Source organism: Erinaceus europaeus, chromosome 11, assembly GCF_950295315.1.
Source record: "Erinaceus europaeus chromosome 11, mEriEur2.1, whole genome shotgun sequence".
Taxonomy (NCBI): domain Eukaryota; kingdom Metazoa; phylum Chordata; class Mammalia; order Eulipotyphla; family Erinaceidae; genus Erinaceus; species Erinaceus europaeus.
In genome coordinates, this window is record NC_080172.1 from 98,312,472 (window position 1) to 98,336,918 (window position 24,447).

Genomic DNA, 24,447 nt, shown 5'->3' on the forward strand with positions numbered 1-24,447 from the left:
ACTCTGCTTTCCCCATATAATAGTCTGGGCCCCTTTGTCAAAGATTAGATGTCCATAGGTGTGGGGCCTCATTTCTGGGCTCTCAATTCTATTCCACTGGTCAGTGTGTCTATTCATGTTCCACTACCAAGCAGTTTTGATGACAATGGCCCTATAATACAGTTTGAGATCTGGCAATGTGATGCCTCCGGTTCTGTTCTTTTTTCTCAAGATTGTTTCGGCAATTCTAGGTCTTTTCTGGTTCCAGATAAACATTTGTAGCATTTGTTCTATTCTCCTAAAAATGTGGTTGGGATCTTGATGGGGATAGCATTAAATTTGTAGATGGCTCTGGGTAATATATTCATTTTGATGATGTTAATTCTTCCAACCCATGAACATGGAATATCTTTCCACTTCTTTGTGTCTTTTTCAATTTCTTTGAGTAGTGACTCATAATTTTCAGTATACAAGTCTTTCACTTCTTTGGTTATGTTTACTCCTAGATATTTTATTGTTTTTGTTGCTATAGAAAAAGGAACTGATTTCTGGATTTCAATTTCTTCTAACTTAGTGTTTGCATAGAGGAATGCCACTGACTTTTGAATGTTAATTTTATAGCCTGACACCTTACTGTATTGCCTGATGATTTCCAAAAGCTTCTTGCTGGATTCCTTAGGTTTTTCCATGTATACTATCATGTCATCTGCAAATAAGGAGAGTTTGACTTCTTCTCTTCCAATCTGTATGCCTTTAATTCCTTGCTCCTGCCTGATTGCTATGGCAAGAACTTCCAACACTATGTTGAATAGTAATGGTGATAGTGGGCAGCCCTGTCTCGTACCTGATCTGAGGGGAAATGCTTCCAGTTTTTCACCATTGAGTATGATGTTGGCTATAGGTTTACTATATATAGACTCCACTATCTTCAGGAATTTTCCATCTATTCCCATTTTTTGTAGTGTTTTGATCATAATATCTCTACTTTTCTTTCCCATCTTTCCTCCTAGTTCCTACTGATTTTGTTTGTGCTTTACTTTTAAACCTAATAAAATAGGAAAAAAATCCCTTTAAGCCTTCCTTGTGATGCATAAGTAGTAGAGAAGGCAGATGAAGGTAGGCTTTTACTTCAATCTCATCTGGATAATGGCTTAGGCTTGTGGAGGCCAAGACCAGCCACCCAATTATGGCACCTTTATGAAAAGCAACATAAGGGTCAGTGCCTTGGTTTCCCAAGAAGTGCGATGCGGAAGTTCAGCATCCTAAGGTGGCATCAGACACTGAGCCATTAAAAAAATTATTAGGGAGTCGGGTAGTAGCACATTGGGTTAAGCGCATGTGGCTCAAAACGCAAGGACCGGCGTAAGGATCCCTGCTGGAGCCCGGGCTCCCTACCTACTGGGGAGTTGCTTCACAAGTGGTGAAGCAGGTGTGCAGGTGTCTCTTTTTCTCTCCCCCTCTGTCTTCCCCTCCTCTCTCCATTTGTCTCTGTCCTATCTAACAATGACGACACCAATAACAACAACAATAATTACAACAACAATAAAAAACAAGGGCAACAAAAGGGAAAATAAATATTTTACAAAATTTAAAAAAATATTAGTGATCTAATAATAATGTAAGATAAAAGGGTTATAATTCCACACAGTTCCCACTACCAGAGTTCTGTGTCCCATCCTCTCCATTGGAAACTTCCTTATGCCACCACCCTCTGTATGCTTGTTTATTATCTGTTTATTGAATAGAGACAGCCAGAAATCCAGAGGAAGGGGGGAGCTGGAGACAAAAAGACACCTGCAGTACAACTTCACCACTTGAAAAGCTTTTCCTTTACAGGTGCAGACCGGGGGCTTGAACCCCTGTAATATATGCCCATAACCAGGTACACCACTACCTACCCCCTGGAACTTTCCTATTCTTTACCCCTCTGGGAGTATGGACCAAAATTCTTTATGGGATACAACAGGTAGAAGGTCTGGCTTCTGTAATTGCTTCTCGGCTGGACATGGAAGTTGTCAGGTTGATCCACACCCGCAGTCTGTTTCTATCTTTCCCTAGTGGGGTAGGGCTCTGGAGAGGTGGGGTTCCAGGACACATTGGTGAGGTTTCCTGCTTAGGGATATCAGGATGACATCATAGTAGCATCGGCAACTTGGTGGCAGAAAGATTATGAGGTATAAAGCTGGACAAAATGTTTAATAAACAGGAGCCCAAAGGTAGGAATGGAGCAGATGAACTCAGTCAGGGGTCTTCATGTGAGGATAAGCTAGGAAGTCTATTTTAGGTATGTTCCAAGGGGCCCGCGACTTTAGTAATTTTTGCATAAGCTTGATAGCTAACATGCAATATTATCTGGGGAAATGGTGTCAGAATTGGGAATAGGGCGAGAAAGCTGGATCAGGGCATATTCAATCGAGCCATGCTTTATAAGGTACTGAAAGAAGCCTGGAGATGCGAAGTCCGGATGGGCATAACTTTTTTTCCCCTCCCTAGTTGGTCCCTAGCAAAGAAAGGTGACTGCTTCTCCCGGCGCCACCAGGCGGAAGCGCCTCGGTCATTGGCCCGGGGGCGGGGGGAGGCTTTACCTGCGCCGGGCGCAAAGTCCGCAGCGCTCACCGCAGAGCAGAGGGGCCCGGCCCAGGGTCAAGCAAGATGCCGCTGGGGCTGCGGAGCAAGAAGAAATGCGCCTTCAAGGAGACCGCGCCGCTGGTGGAGGGCGAACAGGAGGGCGCGGGTGGCGATGGCGCCCCCGGCCCCGCGGTTCCCGCCCGCCGCCTGGTTTTTCACACGCAGCTGGCGCACGGCAGCGCCACCGGCAGGGTGGAGGGCTTCTCCAGCAACCGCGAGCTCTACGCCCGGATCGCGGGCGTGTTCGAGATCTCGCCGTCGGAGGTAAGAGCCCCGGCGGAGAAAGAGTTCATTTGCATGGTGTGCTGCTTCGCTCCGTGCACGACCCAGGTTCGAGCTTGACCCTCACCGCACTGAAGGAAGCTTCAGGGCTGTGGTCTCTTTCTGTGCCTTCTCTGTCTTTGTCGTTAAGGAAAAGAAAAGAGGGGTCGGGCGGTGGTGCACCGGGTTAAGCGCACATAGTACGAAGCTCAAGATAAGGACCCGCGAAAGGATCCTGGTTCGAGCCCCAGTCTCCCCACCTTCGCGCGCGAGGGTAGGGGTGGGGGTGGGAGGTGGGGCGGGGCTCATTTCACAAGCGATGAAGCGGGTCTGTAGGTGTCTTTCTCCTTCTCCCCCTCTCAATTTCTTTCTGTCCTATTAAAAAAAGATTGGAAAAAAAAAAGCCACAGAAGCAGGGGATTTGTAGTCTTGGCACTGAGTCCCAGTGATAATCCTAGAGGGCAGAAAAAAAAAAAAAAAGAAAGAAAAAAGAAAGGAGCCTGGTGCTTAGCCTCTCCTATGCGCATTATAGGTGTCAATCAGAGGCCAGCCTAGGAGAGGGGGTTCTCTCCAGGAGCTCCCAGGAAGCTGATCAGGCCCCACTGGGAAGGGAGAAGAAATTCTAGGACCTGAGGAAGTCACAGTACCTCCCCCCACCCATCTCCCACCAATTTGAGATCTGGCTTCTGGGAAGCTAGGACCGATCTTTCTTCTTAATGCAAATGATTTTGTTCTAGTGAGCTCACACCTGTACTGGGGGTTCGTGCGGCATCCCAGAGACCTGACAGGGCAAGTGTACACTCACACCTTATTTGGACTTTAATCCCCAGCTTCTTCCGCATAAGTGAGAAGGACAGACGCCAGAGTAGTGCCCAGATTGGTGGTGGTGGTGGGGGGGTTGGGGGAGGGGTGGCGGGGAGCAGGCTAAGGGAGGAGTGGGAATGGAAAGTAGGAGAGGGAGGAACTGGTCGTAAACCAAGATCCACCTAGCTTTTCATTCGTTATGCCCAGCTTTAACAACAGAAGCTCTTCGGTAGTATTATCAAGAAGCTTCTTATTCCAAGGAATAATAATATCACATGGAACTAAAAATTTTGGTGGTGATGCAGTGCTGGGCGGTGGCACATTTGGCTGAGTGCGCATGTAATCATGCACAAAAACGTGGGTATAAGCCACCAGTCCCCACTTGCAGGAGGCGGGAGAAGCCTCTCAAATGGTGAAGCAGCGCTGCAGGTGTCTCTCTCCCCCTCTCTCTTCCTTTTCCCTCTCAATTTCTCTCTGTCCTAGCAAATAAAAAAATGTTTTAAAAAAATTCAGAGGGGAAAAAGTCGGACCTAAAATTTATACCGTATCCCTGAGAAGGGATGAAATTTGTCTTAATTAGATTGACTTTATATGTGTGTATGTGTAGCCGCTTGTCAGCGCGGTTGCCTAGGGCTGATGTGATCTCAAAATGATTGTTGTATGGATGGTGAAATAGCTCACTGAGGTGGTGTGCTGCTTTGCCATGTGCACTATGGTTTGAGTCTGGCCCTCAATGCATTGAAGAAAGCTTCAGTGCTGTGCTTGCTCAGCTGTCTCTCTCTTAAAAAAAATAAATAAAAAGGACACTAATATACATGACATCTTTATAAAGCTTGCCCAAGCAAACTGCAAATGTTGGTGTGAGAAATCAGCTTATGGAAGAATTTCGTCTCCGTATGTAAGAAAAGCACATGCTTCTGCTGCCCTGGATTCCTGAGAGCTACATTTGAGTGGCAAGAGGTCCTGGGTTCAATCCCTAGCAGCATATGTGCAGAGTGAATATCTAGTTCTTTTTCTTTTAGTTACTTTGTATTAATAGTCTTACTCCTCATACAACATTTTTCCTGAGCTCAAGATGCATAATTTTATTCCATCCACTTAATTCCTGAGAATTAGTAGATTTAATATCCTGGCTTCAGATAGGAAACAGACTTTGAGGTTCAGAACCTTTCTAAAATTCTGGCTTCTAGGTTTAAATCTAAGTTTTTATTTTACATGTTTTAAGGTCCAGGCAGAATGTACAGCACCAAAGCTTCCTTTAATAAGATGGGGGGCTGGGCTCAAACTTAGGTCACGAACATGAAAAGCAATGAACTCCGCAAGTATTTTGTCAGCACCCCCTCTTTTCTTTCTTGACTACATATTCTGTGAAGTTACATTGTTTCCCAAAATTTCCAGGGTGTTTGAACAGTGACTTGATAGCCATATTCAATATTTAAAGTTTCTCTCTCTTTTTTTCTTTTTAAATATTTATTTGATAAAGAAAAGGTGGGGAAAGGAGGGGAGAAAGAACTAGAGCAGCATTGTGGCACATACTTGAAAGGCTGTTGTACCACCTCCCAGGCTACATTTTAATGTTCTTTTTTTAAATTAATATTTTTTAAAATTTATTTTATTGGAGGGAGACAGAAATTGAGAGGGGAGGGGGAGGGAGAGAGAAAGAGAGACACCTGCAGACCTGCTTCACCACTTATGAAGTGACTCCCCCTTCAAGTGGGGACCAGGGGCTTGAACCCAGGTCCTTGCCCACTGTAATGTGTGTGCTTAACTGTGTATGTCACCACCCAGATCCAACATTTAAATTTTCCAATGTTCTGAATTGCAAGATAAATTTCTAGATAACTAATTCTAGGTGTCTGAGGTCCTACAAGTCTACAACATATATATACTTATGAAATTATGTACTATATGTGCAAATTATGAATACAATTAACATTTATGTGAACTTCTCATTTGGATTACACAAGCTTAAATGTATCCAGGATAAGGTAATGAAAATCATAGTATAGTAGGCCATAAGTATCTCCATAGTTAATTATGAATCAAAAACAATTTATTAAAATATAATTCACGCCTATGAGATCCCATTTCCCATTCTGTTCCCTCATCTAAGAGGATTAGTAGTGTTTTATTGGGAGCTCATAAATTGCTCAGGACTGTGCTAGGCATGAAGTCTACAGTGTGATGATTCCTTCTTTAGGGAAGCACAAAGCAAAAATTCTTTCCACTTTTCAGTTGAACTAAATGAGCCTCTGGGAAATTAAACAGCTTGCCTAGAGTCACTGGGCTACTATGTGGTAGGGTCAGGATTTGAACTAGGCTTCCTGATTCCAAATTCATAACGAAACAATTGTACTGATGTTGTGGTTGGGGAGACAGCATTCTGGTTGTGTAAAATGTCTGTGGCTCTTCTAAATCTCAGATTCAGCCACCAGCACCACCATAAGCCAGAGCTGAGAAGTGTTCTTGAAAAGAAAAATCAATCAATGAAGCAAAAACTAAGCAACTATGTTAATCTTACTAACTGCCTTCAAATTCATATTTATTTATTTATTTTGGTGCTGCTGATTGAACCTGGCACTTTTTGTGTCTTAGGCATGAAAGTCTTTTTGCATAACCATTATGCTATCTTCCTAGCCTTCTAAATAATTTTTTTTTAATTTTGGTAACCTTTTAATTTAAAGCCTGACCCAAACACAAAAATATTGCTTCGAAAAATGTACTGTTATGAAGCTGGTAGTTGTGCTTTTAACTTTATGATTCCTAAAGGAGGAGAGGACACTAATGAAATGTATGAATCACTTAAGATTCGTTATCAATTCCTGGTGCAGTCTGTGATCATTACCTTGAGACAGATGGCCAATTATGCAGAAACTCCTTATAGCTGATATGCTTTTTTTTCTAAGCAACTAAACGAGCAACTTAGTGAAAAGAAAGTAAATTAATTCTGTCTAAAAGAACAGTTGAATCATAATAAATGTAGGGACACTTTTACAAAAAAAAAAAAGTGCCTTTTAGAATATTCAGGCTGGAATGAACTGATGATTCAATTCTTGAACTGCAGTCCTTGCATTTGTTGGATGGGCATTTTGAATATTAGACCATTGTAATTTTTTTCACTAGTATTTTCTGCCATTCATGCTTTCTTAATTCTCTATTATATAGAAGGATTATAAGAAAATACAATAAAGTTGAAAGAGCTTTTAAGAAATTAATTTTGAGGGCAACAAAAGGGAATAAATAAATAAAATAAATATTAAAAAAAGAAATTAATTTTGTAGTTTATTAGAAACAAACAAACAAAAACAACAACTGGAAATCCAGTTTCTTTTTTTCAAGTATTATTTATTTATTTATTATTGGATAGAGACAGAGAGAAATTGATAGGGGTGGGAAAATAGAGAGAGAGAGACACACAGAGAGAGAGATCTGTAGCCCTGCTTCACCACTTGTGAAGCTTTCCCCCTGCAGGTAGGGACTGGGGGCTTGAACTTGGGTCCTTGCACATTATAATGTGAGCGCTTAGCCAGTTGTGCCACTGCCTGACCCCAAAATTTAGTTTATTTATAGATGTAATAAATTATTTCCCCCCCCATACACATACATAGAGACAGAGAAGGCAGAGAGGTCAAGAGAGTGAAAGAGACCAAAACAACACAGTTTCCTTCAATATAGAAGTGGCTGGGCTCAAACCTGGCTCACACACTTGGCAAAGCAGCATACCATCCAAGGGAGCTATTTGGCCAGCCTGGTAATGATTTCCTTTGATTTATTACTTTGTACTGAGCCCCTTTCAGACTCTCTATTTTTTGTGTGGCACTTCCGGAGGACATGAAGTGTGATGTGGCATTTATTGTTTCTTCCTTATTTTTTAAAAGTATTTTAAGGAGAGAGAAAGAGAGATAGAGCACACAGAGACAGCCCAGTTCTGGTTTATGGTGGTATTGGGGTTAAACCTGGAAACTCACAAGCATGAAAGTCTGGTGCACAAATGACTGTGCTGTCTCCCTAGCCAAGACTTTATTACTTTCTGGCAGTGCAGTTAGCATTTTGAACTATGTGTTCACAAAGTTGAAATATTGGAAGAAGAGAGCAAAATGAGATTCAGTGACTTCATTTAACACCATGATTCCCAGGACCAATGCCAACATCCCACCAAATATGAAGAAATTGGGATATACTGTCAGATACAGAACTCGGACTTCTGTGAGTCAGGTCCAACAACGTCAAGTTGTAGCAATGTGAGAGAGAAAAGCAGCCTCAAGTCTGGGAGTTGACCTGGCACTAACAGGCAGAGCTAGAGCTAGACCCCTCTCCTCCCAATTTCTCTCTGTCTCTATCCAACAATACATAAATAAATATTTAAAAATAACTAAAGAAATAAGAAATGACCATTCAGGGCTGGCAAAATAGCACAGCTGGATAGTTTTTGGTGCTGTGGTCTTGTTCCCTGTCTCTCTGCCTCTCTATCTATATAATACGAGAAAACAAAAACAAAGAACGGACAGCTCCTTAAGCAATCACAGCATTCGTTTTGAACATTTCTTTCACTTTAGATAGAATTACTAAGATAGCCATAGAATTGCCTCTACTTCCTTTTTTTTTTTTTTTGCATAACCACTATGCTATCTCCCCAGCCCTTTATATCCTTAAATTTTTATAAATTATTTTTATTTTTTTACTAGAGTACTGTTTAACTCTGGTTTATAGTGGTGTAGGGGATTGAACCTGGGACTTCAGAGACTCTGGTATGAGAGCCTTTTTGCATAGCCATTATGCTATCTCTCCTATCCTACCTTTATTTCCTGCCAGTACCATATCCAGAGTGAATGCATGCCTCCTTGCACCTACCTCCAATCTCCCAAAGCAGACCCTAATCTTTTCTTCTTTTTTATTTAAGAAAGGAGACATTAACAAAACTGTAGGATAGGAGGGGTACAACTCTACACAAGTGCCACCACCCAATCTCCATATCCCACCCTCTCCCCTCATAGCTTTCCCATTCTCTGCCCCTCTGGGAGTATGGACCCAGGGTCATTGTGGGTTGCAGAAGGTGGGAGGTCTGGCTTCTGTAATTGCTTCCTTGCTGAACATGGGCATTGACTGGTCGATCCATTCTCTCAGTCTGCCTCTCTCTTTCCCTAGTAGGGTGAATTTCTGGGGAAGTGGATCTCCAGGACACATTGGTGAGGTCATCTGAAGAGGGAAGTCTGGTTGGCATCATGCTGGCATCTGGAACCTGGTGGCTGAAAAGAGAGTTAACATACAAAGCCAAACAAATTGTTGAACAATTATGGACCTAAAGGCTGGAATAGTGTAGATGAAGTGTTGGGGGCTACTCACTGCAGAATCTTGTGTACTTCTGCTTTCAGGTATATATTTTGTACTAGTTTATGGATATGTGTGAACATATGCTCTCTCTCAGGGTACCTGTTCTATATCTAGGTTTTGGGACTTTGTTAGGAAGTGAACCACCTCGAATGGAATTAGAGAATACTATGAAAGGAAAGGTCTCACCTGAGTAATGAAGCTGAAGGGTTGTCATTCCACACCTGAAGTCTCTGGACACAGTCTGAAGTGAAGCATGTTGGGGTGGTACTCGTGTTGATTAGGTTGGGATCGGCGGATGCAATATTATTTGATATGAATTGAGAGAAGCATGCGGGAAAGTGGGCCCCACCCTAAGGTTCCAGGACTGGGGGAAATATAGGCTTTATAGTGGAAATGTGAGGTTCCTGCTGTCTTAGGGTTCAAGAAGACAATGGATAGTTATTGTTATCATCACATTATTTGGTAATTGGGTTAACTTTGCAAAGTCCCTTTGTTAGGGTTTGTTGTATAATACGCAGCATCTTGTATATAGCTGTGCCATTGGTTGCTTCTGTTCTACCTGGTCTAGGCTTTTATTTTTTTAATTTCTTTATTGGGGAATTCATATTTTACATTCAACAGTAAATACAATAGTTTGAACATGCATAACATTTCCCAGTTTTCCATATAAGAATACAACCCCCACTAGGTCCTCTGTCATCCTTCTTGGATTTGTACTGGTCTAGGCTTTTGAGAGAGTCCACATATCATAGACTCAGCCTATGTATTAAAGAGACTCAGTCTGTGTTTTCGAGACATACAATCAATTTTTCCCCTCTCATATTAATTAAATAGTGATTTATATGGCTACACTTTAATAGGAGTGTACATAAACAACATTCCTATCACCAAAAGACTGTGTCCCATTCCATCCCGCCTGCGCCCCCCCCCCCCCCCCCCCCCGCCTGGAAGCTGAATGTCCACCCTCTCCCTCCCCACAGGGTTTTTACTTTGGTGTCCTACTCTAGCCTAATCTTTTCTTTATAAAAAAAAAAAAAATTTTTTTATTTAAGAAAGGATTAATTAACAAAACCATAGGGTAGGAGGGGTACAACTCCACACAATTCCCACCACCCAATCTCCATATCCCACCCCCTCCCCTCATAGCTTTCCCATTCTCTATCCCTCTGGGAGCATGGACCCAGGGTCATTGAGGGTTGCAGAAGGTGGAAGGTCTGGCTTCTGTAATTGCTTCCCCGCTGAACATGGGCGTTGACTGGTCGGTCCATACTCCCAGTCTGCCTCTCTCTTTCCCTAGTAGGGTGTGTCTCTGGGGAAGCTGAGCTCCAGGACATATTGGTGGGGTCTTCAATCCAGGGAAGCCTGGCCAGCATCCTGATGGCATCTGGAACCTGGTGACTGAAAAGAGAGTTAACATACGAAGCCAAACAAATTGTTGAGCAATCATGGACCCAAGGCTTGGAATAGTGGAGAGGAAGTATTAGGGAGGTACTCACTACACTCTAGTGTACTTCTGCTTTCAGGTATATATTTTGCAGTAGTTTATGGATACGTGTGAACATATGCTCTCTCTCACAGAAACTGTTGTATATCTAGGTCCTGGGACCTGGTTAGAAAGTGAACCACCTGAGATGAAATTAGAGTATACTATGAAAGGAAAGGTCTTACCCGAGCAATGAAGCTGAAGGGTTGTCATTCCACACGTGAAGTCTCTGGACACAGTCTGAAGTGAAGAATGCCAAGGTGGCAATCGTTGCATTGGTTAGGTTTTTACTTTGGTGTCCTACTCTAGCCTAATGTTTTCTAATACCCTCTTACTGAGCTGTCCACAGACTCCACTTGTTGTAAGGAGAATTCCTGGTTGTCTTTGGTTGGAAGCCACTGGAATTGTCACTGCGGAATATTTCAATGTAGTTTCCAAAGAGGCTTCTTTGACTGTGATGCGGTTTTCCTGACTCTGGCCATCTGTATCAATATTTTGATGTTTTGGTCACACGAGTCTTATTTAATTTTTTCATTGCCACCCAGGTTATCTCTGAGGTTTGGTGCCTGCATGACAAATCCACAGGCCCTGGTGACCATTCCTCATCCCCCTTTGCACTTTACTTATTTTTAAAACAATTTCTTATTTATTTGCTTATTGGATACAGACAGCCAGAAATCAAGAAGGGAGGGGGAGATAGAGAGGAAAAGAGACAGAGAGATACCTGCACCTCTACTTCATCACTTATGAAGCTTTCCCCCTACAGATGGGGACCAGGAGCTTGAACCCAGCTCCTTGTACATTGTAATGTGTGTGCTTAACTAGGTGTGCCACCTCCTGTCCCTGTATTTTATTTGTTTGTTTATTTATTCCCCTTTGTTGCCCTTGCTGTTTTTATTGTTGTAGTTATTATTATTGTTGTTATTGATGTCATTGTTGTTGGATAGGACAGGGAGAAATGGGGAGAGGAGGGGAAGACAGAGGGGGGAGAGAAAGACACCTGCAGGCCTGCTTCACTGCTTGTGAAGTGGCTCCCCTGCAGGTGGGGAGCCAGGGGATCGAACTGGGATCCTTGCCGGCCCTTGAGCTTTGTGCCATGTGCGCTTAACCCGCTACACTACTGCGCGACTGCCTTATTATTATTTTTTTAATTTTGATAGAGACAGAATTTGAGAGGAAGGGGGATGCTGAGAGGGAGAGAGAAAGAGAGACAGCTACAACACTGCCTTTCTGATCCTGAAGCTCCCCCTCTGTAGGTGGAGACCAGCTGGAGGCTTGAACCTGGGTCCTTGTGCATGCTGACACGTGATCTACTGGCTAACAGTATTAAAAACACGAAGGGTGGTCCGGGAGGTGGCGCAGTGATAAGGCATTGGACTCTCAAGCATGATGTCCTGAGTTTGATCCCACAGCACATGTGCCAGAGTGATGTCTGGTTCTTTCTCTCTCCTCCTGTCTTCTCATGAATAAATAAATAAAATCTTAAAAAAAAAAACATGAAGGACTCCTAGATACTTACTGTTTTATTCGTTTGCTGTAACAAAATACCATCTGCTGTGCAGCTTATAAACACAATTTTATTGCTCCCAGTTCTGGAGGCTGAGAAGAAGTCCAAGACCAAGGCACAAGTATGGTTATCATCTGATGAAGGTCCACTTCCTGGTTCATAGTTGGTTTTGTCTCGTTGTTTTCTCAGATGGTGGAAGGGCTTAGTGGTCTCTCTTGGCAAAGTTCCAATGCCCCTTGTGAAGGCTCCACCCTTGTGATTTAAGAACTCCTAAAGACTTTTTGGATCTAATATCCCATCTTTGGATATTAGAATTTCATCGTTTAAATATTAGAGGATAGTGATGGGGGGGACACTCAGTCCATAGCATTTACAAATAATCCAAGAAGCCAAACAATGCCTCCTCTTCTCAGTTTACTTCCTTGTTAGCTCTTTCACCTTTCTTGTCTCAACTGTCACTTCCTCCCAGAAACCTTCCTTGTGAATCTACCAGTCTGTTAATTAGGGTTAATCTATCCATGATTTAATATATCCTAGACACTGTGGCCGGGCTCTAAGATATCTTTAACACAGAGAACTTAATTTAATTTTTTCAGACAAAAAAAGGCAGAGGCAGAAGCAGGGAGGGAGGGAGAGAGAGAAGAGAGAAGAAGAGGAAGAGGAGGAAAAAGAAGAGGAGGGGGAGGAGGAAGAGAAGAGGAGGAACAGGAGGAGGAGGATCCGGGTTGACATGGTGTAAAGTGCAAGGACGGGGCAAAGATCCCAGTTCGAGACCCTGGCTTCCCACTTGCAGGGGGTCGCTTCACAAGTAGTGAAGCAGGTCTGCAAGTGTCTGTCTTTCTCCCCCCCCTCCTCTGTCTTCCCCTCCTCTCTCCATTTCTCTCTGTCCTATCCAACAGCAGCAGCAATAACAACAACAACAACGATAAACAACAAGGGCAACAAGAGGGAAAAAAATGGCTTCCAGGAGCAGTGGATTCGTACTGCAGGCACCGAGCCCCAGTGATAACCCTGGAGGCAAAAAAAAAAAAAAAAAAAAAAAAAGAAAACGAGGGAGGAGAGGGGAGAAGACAGAAACTTCCCTACTGATGCTTCCTTCAGTGAGGTGGGGGATCAGGGTTGTGTGAGTGACCAAGCAGTGCACTATCCAAGTTTGCTACTTTGTGTTATCAAGTAGAAACGTGGTCAAACATCCATTTCCTTTGCAGATAGTATTCGGTTTCAGGGGAATGTAATGGCACTCTCTGCAATTGCACAGCATTGCTGAGAAGATCTAAATATACTGCAATCATATCACTAGTCCTCATGACCATCAACCTCATTTTTATATGAAAAACTCAAGCAGAAGAAAAAAAATATAGAAACAACCCATGACTCATTTTGAAATGTGGGAGGATAATTCAAGCAGCTGTCTTATAGACTTAACTGCTATCAGATAAGAAATGGATGACTTTGCATTTTTTTTCAGTGCCAGAAATACCTTGCCATTGCACTGTGAACAATTCTAGTTTATGTCCTGTCCAAACCCGTTGGCTGAGGCTTCTGCTACTTCATAGATCCATTCACTCATCCCTTCGATTTCTTCCTGTTTTCCATCATCTCAATCATTCCAGATGGACATAGAAAGCTCTTGCAGGTTGTGAGAGGCAGAGACACTTCAGGTTGCTTTGGGCTATTTGTTTTATTTGGCTTTATAGGGAGGCAGGGAAGTTCAGGAGAGCTTTTGCTGTAGCAGGCAGATTCCATGGAATATTATTCAGGCTGTGTACGTGAAAGCAAGAGCTCTGGATAGTCTAGTTTTCCACCTTCCATCTCAAACCCTCTCCTTTTAAAAGTCTTATTCATTATATTCTAATGAGAGGGAGAGATAGAGAGAACTAGAGTACTGCTCAGGTCCTCCCTCTGCTTTTTATTTTTTAATTTTTAAAAAATATTTATTTATTTTCCCTTTTGTTGCCCTTGTTGTTTTATTGTTGTAGTTATTATTGTTGTTATTGATGTCGTTGTAGTTGGATAGGACAGAGAGAAATGGAGAGAGGAGGGGAAGACAGAGAGGGGGAGAGAAAGATAGACACCTGCAGACCTGCTTCACCGCTTGTGAAGCGACTACCCTGCAGGTGGGGAGCCGGGGGCTCCAACTAGGATCCTCAAGCGGGTCCTTGCGCTTTGCGCCAAGTGCGCTTAACCTGCTGCGCTACCGCCTGACTCCCCTCCGTCTACTTCTTATTCTGCTTTTGAGAGATTATTTTCTTCTATCCCTTTGACTTTGTTGATTTTCTTTTCTGACAGAGAAGTCGGGGAGAGGGGAAGAGAAATCGAGAAAAAGAGATACCTGCAGCACTGTTCCATTACTTGTAAAGCTTTCCCCCTGCAGGTGGGGGGGACCAGGGGCTTGAACTGGCTTCCTTAAGCCGGTCCTTGTGCTTTGTGCCATGTGTGCTTAACCCGCTGTGCTACCGCCAGACCCCCATCAATTCAATTTCTATAAGAGAGTCACTATTGTGTTGAGTGCAGGCATAGAACTAGTAGGACAGGACCCCCTGGACCTGTGTGTTAGGAGATTCAAATCTGTCCATCTGTAATATTAAGTGGCAGATGAACATTGCAAAAGGAGGCCTATTGGAGGGGACAGGGAACATGACAAGTATTCTGAGACTTCTTGTACCAGGGAAATGACAGATAAACTATTTCAGAATTTGAAATTCATTCTAACTCTATGACCTTATGCATTGCTCACATCTTTCCCCTACTCTTTCCTTATTAACTGTTGAAAAGATAAACTGAGGAGTAATAAAAATAAAGCTTATTTGAGCAAAAAATTGATTCATATTAGGCTGTGCCAAACCAAAAATTGTTAGTGCTGACAGGAGCTAGTGCCCGAGTTTTTACAGAGAAGCCATGGAAGCAAAGAAAGGAGGTTATTTTATTGGCTATAGCTTAAGGGGCTGACTATATTTAGGAACACCTTATAGGCTGTTTGTGTTAGTTGTCTTTGGGTTTGATTTTCTTAACCTTGAGGCATTTAGAGGCCTATAAATTTTGGTTTGCTTAGATTGGCTGCCAAGACATTAGAACCATCTTAGTTTGATGGATTCCTCTTTTGTTAAATTTAATAACCCTCTAAAAATATTTATTTAAAAGAAAGTGAAGAGATCATTGCATACTTCTGGCACATGTGGTATTAGGGATCAAACCCAGAACCTCAAGTTTGCAAAACATGAGCTGTACCCTCTGAGCAGTCACCCGAGCCACTAATTTAATAGTTGTTATTTTTTTTAATAATTTGTTTATTTATCTTTAATATGAAAGATACAAGAGAGAGACCAGAGCATAGCTCAGTTTTGGCTTAACCCTAACCCTAACCTAACCCTAACCCTAACCTAGCCCTAATCTGGGACCTCTGAGTCTCACACATGAAAATATTTTGCTTAACTATTATGCTGTCTGCCCATCTTTTTATTTATTTCTTTATTGGGAGGATTAATGATTTACAGTGTACAGTAAAGTACAATAGTTTGTACATGTGTAAAATTTCTCAGCTTTCCACATAGCAATTCATCTCCCTCTAGGTCCTCCTCTGCCATCATGTCCCAGGACTTGAAACAACTCCCCCACCCCACCCCGGAGTCTTTTACTTTGGTGCAGTACATCAACTCCAGTCCAAGTTCAGCTTTGTGTTTTCCCTTCTGTTCTTATTTCTCAACTTCTGTCTGTGAGTGGGATCATCCCATAGTCATCTTTCTGGCTTATCTCACTGAACATGATTCATTCAAGGTCCATTCATTATGAGGTGAAGAAGGTGAACTCATTCTTTTTTTTTTTTTTTTTTTTGCCTCCAGAGTTATTGCTGGGGCTTAGTTCCTACACCATGAATTGACTGCTCCTGGAGGTCATTTTTTCCCCTTTTCTTTGCCCTTGTTATTGTAGCCTTGTTGTGGTTATTATTGTTACTGTTGATGTTGTCATTGTTGGATAGGACAGAGAGAAATGGAGAGAGGAGGGGAAGACAGAGAGGGGGAGAGAAAGAGAGACACCTGCAGACCTGCTTCACCGCCTGTGAAGCGACTCCCCTGCAGGTGGGGAGCCGGGGGCTCAAACCGGGATCCTTTTGAGGATTCTTGCGCTTTGCCGCCACTTGCGCTTAACCCGCTGCGACACCGCTGACCCTGAACTCATTATTCTTAATAGCTGAGTAGTATTCCATTGTGTGTGTATATATACTACAACTTTCTCAGCCACTCATCAACCTGGGTTGTTTACAGGTTTTGGCTATTACAACCTGTGCTGCTATGAACATAGGTATACATACACAGATCTTTTTGAATGGATGTCTTTGGTTCCTTATGCCTTTTTTTTTTTTTTTTTTTTTTTACCAGAGCACTGCTCAGCTTTGGTTTATGGTGGTGTATGGGGCATTGAATCTGGGTTTTGGGGCCTCATGCATGAGTCTCTTTGCATAACCATTACGTCATCTACCCCCACCCTGCCCATCTTTTTTTAAAAAAAATATTTATTTTCCTTTTTGTTGCCCTTTTTATTGTTGTAGTTACTATCGTTGTTATTGATGTTGTCGTTGTTAGGACAGAGAGAAATGGAGAGAGGAGGGAAAGACAGAGAGGGGGAGAGAAAGACAGACACCTGCAGACCTGCTTTACCGCCTGTGAAGCCATGCCCCTGTAGATGGGGAGCCGGGGGCTTGAACCCTGATCTTAATGCCGGTCCTGTGCTTCGTGCCAAGTAGTCTTAACCCGCTGCGCTGCCACCTGACTCCCCCTGCCCATCTTTTAATAGTTCTTATACTATAGGATTGAGGAGTTACTATCTAAGGTCTTCTTCCTGTCTCAAGACTGAATTCTTTGCCTATTCTCTGAGCTTCCATGATTCTTAATTAGAATGAAGTAGTTGACTTAGTGCCTTGTCTCTTCCATAAAATTCTCCATAAAACGGAGAATTGCTCTGACAGGCAGGGGCTAGTATTAGTATGACAGATATTTTCGTTCTACACTTTTTATTAGGGAAATTTTATTTTATGCTATCTTTTTTAAATTAGGGAAATTTTGAATGCATGCAAGGCAAAAACACACACACACACACAAAGAAACACTGTAATTAACTCCCATGTGTCCCAATTTCACAATTATAAACATATCAACATTTCCCAGATTTTCTTTTTCATACTCTATGAAAAAGCTTGATTAAAAATAACTCAGGTAGAGAACTTTTAGAAATGGTAGGATTTAGTCAGTAAGTAGACACCTTTAACCACACCTACATCAGAAGATAGTTCTTGTCAGTCCTCCTGGGATCTTCCACATTCCCTCTTCCACTTACTTACTAAGAATAATTACTAGCTTGACTTTTATGGTAATTCGTGCTTTACTTTATCATTTTATCACTTAATTGTGCTTTCCTCAACACCACAGTTTAATTTTTCACTCCTATTAAATATATCCTTTGAATCTCCGGTCATCTTTATGCCCCTATTTCATCCCCCCCCTTTCCAGTATATTTGTTGAAGAAGGCAAATATTTATCCTGAAACTTTTCAATTTTATGTTTTGCTGGTTGCCTTCCTGTAATGTAGTCTAGCATCCTCTGCCATGGTAGGTCTTTAATCACTTTATTGGGGGGGGGGCTGATGGATTACAGCAGTTGCTAACATATGGGTGCAATTTCTTATCTCCTGTCATATGTGTCTGTTAAACACCTCTGGAGGTAGTGGTGGCGGTGCACTTGGTTCTCTGTTTACCACTAGCAGGGGAGAAGCTTCATGAGTAGTGAAGCAAGTAGTGGAGATGTCTCTGTTCCTCTCCCACTCTCCCTCCCCCTTCCCTCTCAATTCTCTCTGTTCTATCAAATAAAGAAAAAATAAAAATAAAAAAAGGAAAAACTGGTCAAATAGTGACCGGGTGCTATGGATTCATCATGCAGTCACCAAGTCCCAGCAATAATCCTGGTGGCAACTAAAAAAAAAAGAAAAAAGGAACAGACAAACAGAACAAAAACATACTCTCATGCCCAATTGAAGTCCTTTTCTACCATTATACACCAGGACCCAACACCCTCTCCACCCAGCTTTTCTACCCAGAATCCTTTGCTTTTGTGTTACACTCCACCCACTACAAATTTCACTCTGTATGTTCACTTTTCATTCCTGGTTCTTAAATTCCACCTGTGTGTGAGATCACTTGGTATTTGTCCTCCTGTATTTGATTTATCTCACTTAACAAGATTCCTTCCAGCTCCATCTAAGATGAGGCAAAGGAGATGACTTCATCACTTAAAAAAAAATTTTTTTTAAACATGGTCTTGTCAAGGAAATTAAACCACAGTGCTGCTATTAACTAGTAAAACTTAGAAAAGTTACATAACAATTTAAAATTATTTTCTGATTTTTTTCTCCAAATCACATTGTTGGGGGAATGGTTAATAATTTATAGTAGTTGTTGACACATGGGTGTAATTTCTCATCTCCCTGTTCTTCTAGCGTTTGCCCTTCTTCCGTAGCCAGTCAACAGCGTCAGGTTGAGCCTGATGTCAAGTTTCGAGACCTCCTTTGAATCTGGAGAGGTGGCAGTCGTTGACTATGTGGGTCATAGTCTGTCTGTAGCCACAGGGGCAGTTCGGGTCGTCTCTGGCTCCCCAGCGATGGAACATAGCGGCGCACCGGCCATGGCCTGTTTGATAGCGATTGAGGAGGGCCCAGTCATAACGTGCTAGGTCAAAGCCGGGTTGACGCTTGCAGGGGTCTTTGATGAGGTGTTTGTTCTTTACCTCAGCTGACTGCCAGCTCTGTTTCCAAGAGACTGGAACAGAGAAGTTCAGTGTAGGCGTAGGGGACCAGATTGGGTGACGAGACGTCAAGCGTTGGACAGGGTGGGCGAAGATATCCGCGTATATTGGCAGGTCCGGTTGAGCGAAGACGTGGGAAATGAACTTAGATGATGCCGCGTCCCGACGAATATCTGGCGGGGCGATGTTGCTAAGAACTGGCAGCCATGGAACCGGGGTGGAACGGATGGTTCCAGAAATTATCCTCATGGAGGAATATAATTTGGAATTGACCAAGTGGACATGGGGGCTACGGAACCATACTGGGGCACAGTATTCTGCAGTGGAATAGCATAATGCCAGAGATGATGATCGCAGTGTGGAAGCGCTCGCGCCCCATGAGGAGCTGGCCAGTCTTGCAATGATGTGATTCCTCGCGCCCACCTTTGCTGCAGTTTTTATGAGATGTTCGTGAAATGACAGAGTGCGATCGAGAGTAACGCCAAGATAGACTGGCTGGGCTTCATGCCGGATTCTCGTATCGCCAAGCTGCACATTAAGCTCACGCGAGGCCGAGGCATGGTGTAGATGGAAAACAGATGATACCGTTTTTGCAGTGCTAGGGATTAGTCGCCACATATCTCCCTGTGATATGTGTCTGCAAAACTCTCTCATGCCTAATTTAGGTATTTTCCTTTCCTTTTCCTTCCTTTTTTTTGCCCCCAGGGTTATTGCTGGGGCTCAGTGTCTGCACTACAAACCCACTGCTCCTGGTGGCTGTTTTTTCCATTTATTATTATTATTATTATTATTATTATTATTATTATTATTATTATTATTATTTTGGATAGGACAGAGAGAAATTGAGAGGGGCAGGGAAGATGGGGGGGCGGAGAAATATAGACACCTGCAGACCTGCTTCACCTCTTGTGAAATGGTCCCCTGCTGGTGGGGAACCAGAATCCTTGCAAGGTGCTTGCACTTTGTACTATGTGTTCTTAACCTGATGTACTACTGCCTGCCCCCCTAACTTAGGGTATTTTTACACCAACATGTGCCAGGAATCAATGCCATCTTAACCTCCTACCCTTTCTTCCCCAGAGTCCTTTACTTTGGTACAGTACACCACACCTAATCCAAATTTCACGTTGTGTTTTCCATTTATTTCTGTCCTTGTTTTTTAAGTCCTGCATATGAGTAAAATCATATGGTATTTGTCCCTTTCTTTTTGGTTTGTCTAACTTAACATGACTCAAGTTCCATCCTAGATGAGATAGAAGATGGCATCATCATTTTTAACTGCTGAGTAATAATTCCATCATGTATATATACTACAACTTTCTTAGCCACTCATCTGTCTGGCATTTAGGTTGCTTCCATATTTGGACTATTACCAGTTGTGTTTCTATGAACAAAGTGTACATAGATCTCTTTGGATAGGTATTTCTTTCCTTTGGATAATTCCTCAGGAGAAAAATTCCTGGGCCATAAGGTATATGTCCATTTGTAGTGTTCTGAAGAAACTCCATATTGTTTTTCACAAGTGTCAGTGGACCAGTTTACATCCCTACCAGCAGTGTAGAAAGGTTCCTTTTCTCCCACATTCCTTGCCATTTGTATCTATCCTTTTAAAAAAAATTATTTATTTCCTTTTTGTTGCCCTTTTAAAAATTATTTTTGTAGTTATTATTGCTATTGATGTCATTGTTGTTGGATAGGAAAGAGAGAAATGGAGAGAAGAGGGAAAGACAGAAAGGGGGAGAGAAAGATAGAGACCTGCAGACCTGCTTCACCGGCTGTGAAGCCACTCCCCTGCAGGTGGGGAGCCAGGGGCTCGAACGGGATCCTCATGCCAGTCCTTGCGCTTTGTGCCACATGTGCTTAACCCGCTGTGCTACCACCCTGCTCCCGTATCTATCCTTTCTAAGGTATGACATTCTCATGGGTGTAAAGGGGTATCTCATTGGTACTAAAAAACTATTTATTGGATAGAGACAGCCAGAAATCATGAGGGCAGGAGGAGATAGAGAGGGTGAGAGAAAGAGAGACACCTGCAGCACTGCTTCACCACTTGTGAAGCTTTCCCTCTGCAGGTGGGGATTGGGGGATTGAACCTGTGTCCTTGTGCATTGTAACATGTGCACTCAACCAGGTGTGCTACCATGCAGCCCTGCTCATTGGTACCTTTATCTGAAATTCTTTGATAATCAGTGACTTTGAACATCTATATGTATATGTATATGTATATGTATATGTATATGTATATGTATATGTATATGTATATGTATATGTATATGTATATGTATGTATGTTGATCCTCTGAATCTCTTCTGTGGTGAAGATCCAGTTCATGCCCTCTCCCCATTTTTTAGTTTTTTTTTTTTTTGGTTGCTGTTGTTGATAAGTTTTATAATCTCTTTATGTATTTTGGTTATTAGCCCTCTGTCCAATATATAGCTCATGAAGAACTTCTATTCTGTAGGGTGTCTTTCTGTTTGGTGATGAGACCCTTTGCTGTCCAGAAGCTTTTCAATTTGACGTTGTCCTATTGGTTTATTTTTATTTTTGTTTTCCTTGCTGATGGACTCAAGTCTTTGAAGACATTTCTTTTTAAAAAACATTTATTTATTTATTTTGATGAAATAGAGAGGAATTAAGAGGGGGAGGGGAACTAGACAGGGAGAGAGAGAGAGAGAGAGAGAGACAACTGCAGCACTGCTTCACCACTTGTGAAGTTCCCCCTTGCAGGTGGGGCCTGGGTGCTTGAACCTGAGCCCTTGGGCATGTTAACATGTACATTCAACTGGGTGTGCCATCACCCAACCCCTTTGGAGACATTTCTGAAACGTAGGCCATGAAGTGTTCTGCCAGTGTTTTCTTCTATGTATTTGGTGGTTGCTGGTCTAATGTCCATGTATTTGATCCATTTGGAATGGATCAAACTGACTTTTCTGCATGGTTATATGTGGTGGCTCAGTTACTTTTGTCTATATGTTTCAACTCAGTTTTCTCAGCACTGATGAAAAGATATTCCTTTCTTCATTTAATGTTCTGGGTCTCCTTTGTCAAAAATTGGTTGCTTGTAGATGTGGGGCCTGTCATTGTAGTTCTTAAAAACTGATAATTGCATCCGAAAGCATGCTTATATTAAATTTGATTTTTCTTCTGGTGACACAATATTGAGAATTTTTTTTTTTTTTTTTTTTTTTTACTGACTGAATGATTAATATGTGACTATTAAACCAGGTGTTGGTTTCTGAGTGAAGGGGATGATGTTGATAATTACTTTGGGACAGTAGGGGTAAACTGAGATCCGGAAAACTGAGGCCCTATTTAATTCTGTGTACTATAGGGGGCCGGGTGGTAGCGCACTGGATTCAGCGCACAGAGTATAAAGCGCAAGGACCGGCGCAAGGACCGGCGCAAGGATCCTGGTTCGAACCCACGGCTCTCCACCTGCAGGGGGTCGCTTCACAAGTGGTGAAGCAGGTCTGCAGGTGTCTGCCTTTCTCTCTCCCCTCCTCAATTTCTTTTTGTCCAACCCAATAAAAACGGGGAAAAAAATGGCTGCCAGGACCCGTGGAAGCATAGTGCTGGCACTGAGTCCCAGAGATAACCCTGGAGGCAAATAAATAAATAAATGAATATATGTACTACATAAGCCGGTTTCCTTGACAGTTGGGAAGGTTTTGCTTTATAGGCATTTGGGGAGGAGGTAGAGGGAGGAGTTGTGGCAATAAAAATAGAAGCAGGTAGTGAGGATGCAATGTCAGCATACAGTCTAGAGCCAGGAAATTCTGGTCCTGTGTATGGCTTGGCGTGATCCATTCTTGGGAGTTGAGGATGTAGCCTTTGGTGCCCTGCCAGCTGCTTTAGGAAATCTCCTGACTGTACTGAGCTTTCTTCCCCTCTTCTCTAACTGCTCTGTCTGCCCCAGACCCAGACTCTGCAGGCAGGAATGACAGGAGTGTTGGCAAACGGGGTGAGAAGAGGCTGCTCCATGCTGGAGGTAACTTTAGACACCAAGCAAAGGCGAGAGTTAGCTTGGGCTATGCTTGTGTGTGTCTGATCCACCTGTGGTGTGTGTGTGTTTAATTTTTACCAGAGCACTACATTGTTCAGCTCTGGCATATGGTGGTCCCGGGGAATGAACCTGGGACCTGAGAATCTCAGGCATGAACGCTGGTCTTTGTTCTTACTGCTTTTTTATTTTTGAGCAACTTCTAGAATAATCATCACGCTTGCTCTCCAGATTTAGAGCTAATTTCACTTAGGTATCTTGTCATGCTGACCATATCTACAGGGGAGGGTCCCTCCGCTCCATTCTTTCATCTGTGATTAGTAGTGGGTTACAAGATTGTAAGATTACAGTGCATTGTTCCAGACCGCACTCACTTCCAAAGTTCTGTGACTCTGCCCTCAAGGGGAAGGTTTTAAATACATCCCAAGTTCTCTTTTAAGTGTTTAAGGTGGTTAGCAGGCTTGCTTCCTCTCTTTCTCTAGCTCTCTATTCCTTCCATTGTTTATCTAGGGAGCTCTGTAGGACACTTTTCTTTGTCATCTCTCATCCTGCCACTCTGCAGCACATTTTCCAAATGTTTTGTGTGTGTCCTAGTTTAGAATAAAAATCAGTTTCAGTCTTTCCCTCTTCAGATGTTCATAGTTTCTCAAGTGGCCCACTTTTCATTTTCATGAAGTTGTTAGTTTCTTTCGTAAAGAAATAAAAAAAAAATTAAGCAACTTTCATAAAGTTGCTAATTTCTGTCAGAATTTTTTGTTCTGGGGAAAAGACTAGATGACTCTCCTTTTTTTCTACCTTGACATCTGAATGGCTCACTATGCATGCACCGCAATTTGAGTGGGTTATAAACATGACATGCTTTCTAGACATTTTTCCTTTCTTTTGTTAGTGATTTCATATTGGTTTAAAAATTACAAGGTAACAGGGTAACAATTCCACACTGTTCCCATCACCACAGTTCTGTGTCCCCATTCCTTCCACTGGAAAGTGCAGTAGCTTTCCCAAGGTCACAGATATGGGCTGAATTTTATTTCCTTTTGTTTGTTTGTTTTGGGGTTTAAAATATTTTATTAGTGATTTAATACTGATTTACAATATTATGAGATAACAGGGGTATAGTTCCATACCAGTCCCACTACTAGAGCTCTGTGTCCCCATTCCCATTGGAAACTGCAGTAGTTCTCCCCAGGTCACAGACGTGGATTGACTATTATTTCTTTTTTTAAAAAAATATTTATTTAATTTATTTATTCCCTTTTTGTTGCCCTTGTTGTTTTATTGTTGTAGTTATTATTGTTGTTGTCATTGTTGGATAGGACAGAGAGAAATGGAGAGAGGAGGGGAAGACAGAGAGGAGGAGAGAAAGATAGACATCTGCAGACCTGCTTCACCGCCTGTGAAGCGACTCCCCTACAGGTGGGGAGCCGGGGTTTGAACCGGGATCCTTATGCCGGTCCTTGTGCTTTGCACCACCTGCGCTTAACCCGCTGCGCTACAGCCCGACTCTCTGACTATTATTTCTATGATTATATTTTTATATATTTGCCCATTTTTTTTCCCCTATGGTCCTGCCTTCTCTTCCTTTCTAAGTCACACTTCCACCTTTTGCTACTTCCAAATGTCCTTCCCTTTTTCTTCTTTTCTCTCTGGGTCCTGATGGAAT

At 42.5% G+C, this 24,447-nt stretch overlaps 1 protein-coding gene across 3 annotated transcripts in view; it reads left to right on the forward strand.

Annotated features, from left to right (window-relative positions):
- Positions 1-2,484: 2,484 nt before the first annotated feature.
- GIPC2 (GIPC PDZ domain containing family member 2) overlaps positions 2,485-24,447 on the forward strand; it is a 117,480-nt gene continuing 95,517 nt past the window's right edge. The window contains exon 1 of one of the 3 annotated variants that reach the window (XM_060202200.1): positions 2,485-2,871. In XM_060202200.1, coding sequence (XP_060058183.1) covers positions 2,632-2,871 — 240 coding nt within the window. In that variant the 5' untranslated portion in view covers positions 2,485-2,631. Of the gene's footprint in view, positions 2,872-22,636; positions 22,773-24,447 lie in introns of those variants that run through there. The other 2 variants (XM_060202199.1, XM_060202201.1) reach the window with 2 other exon arrangements.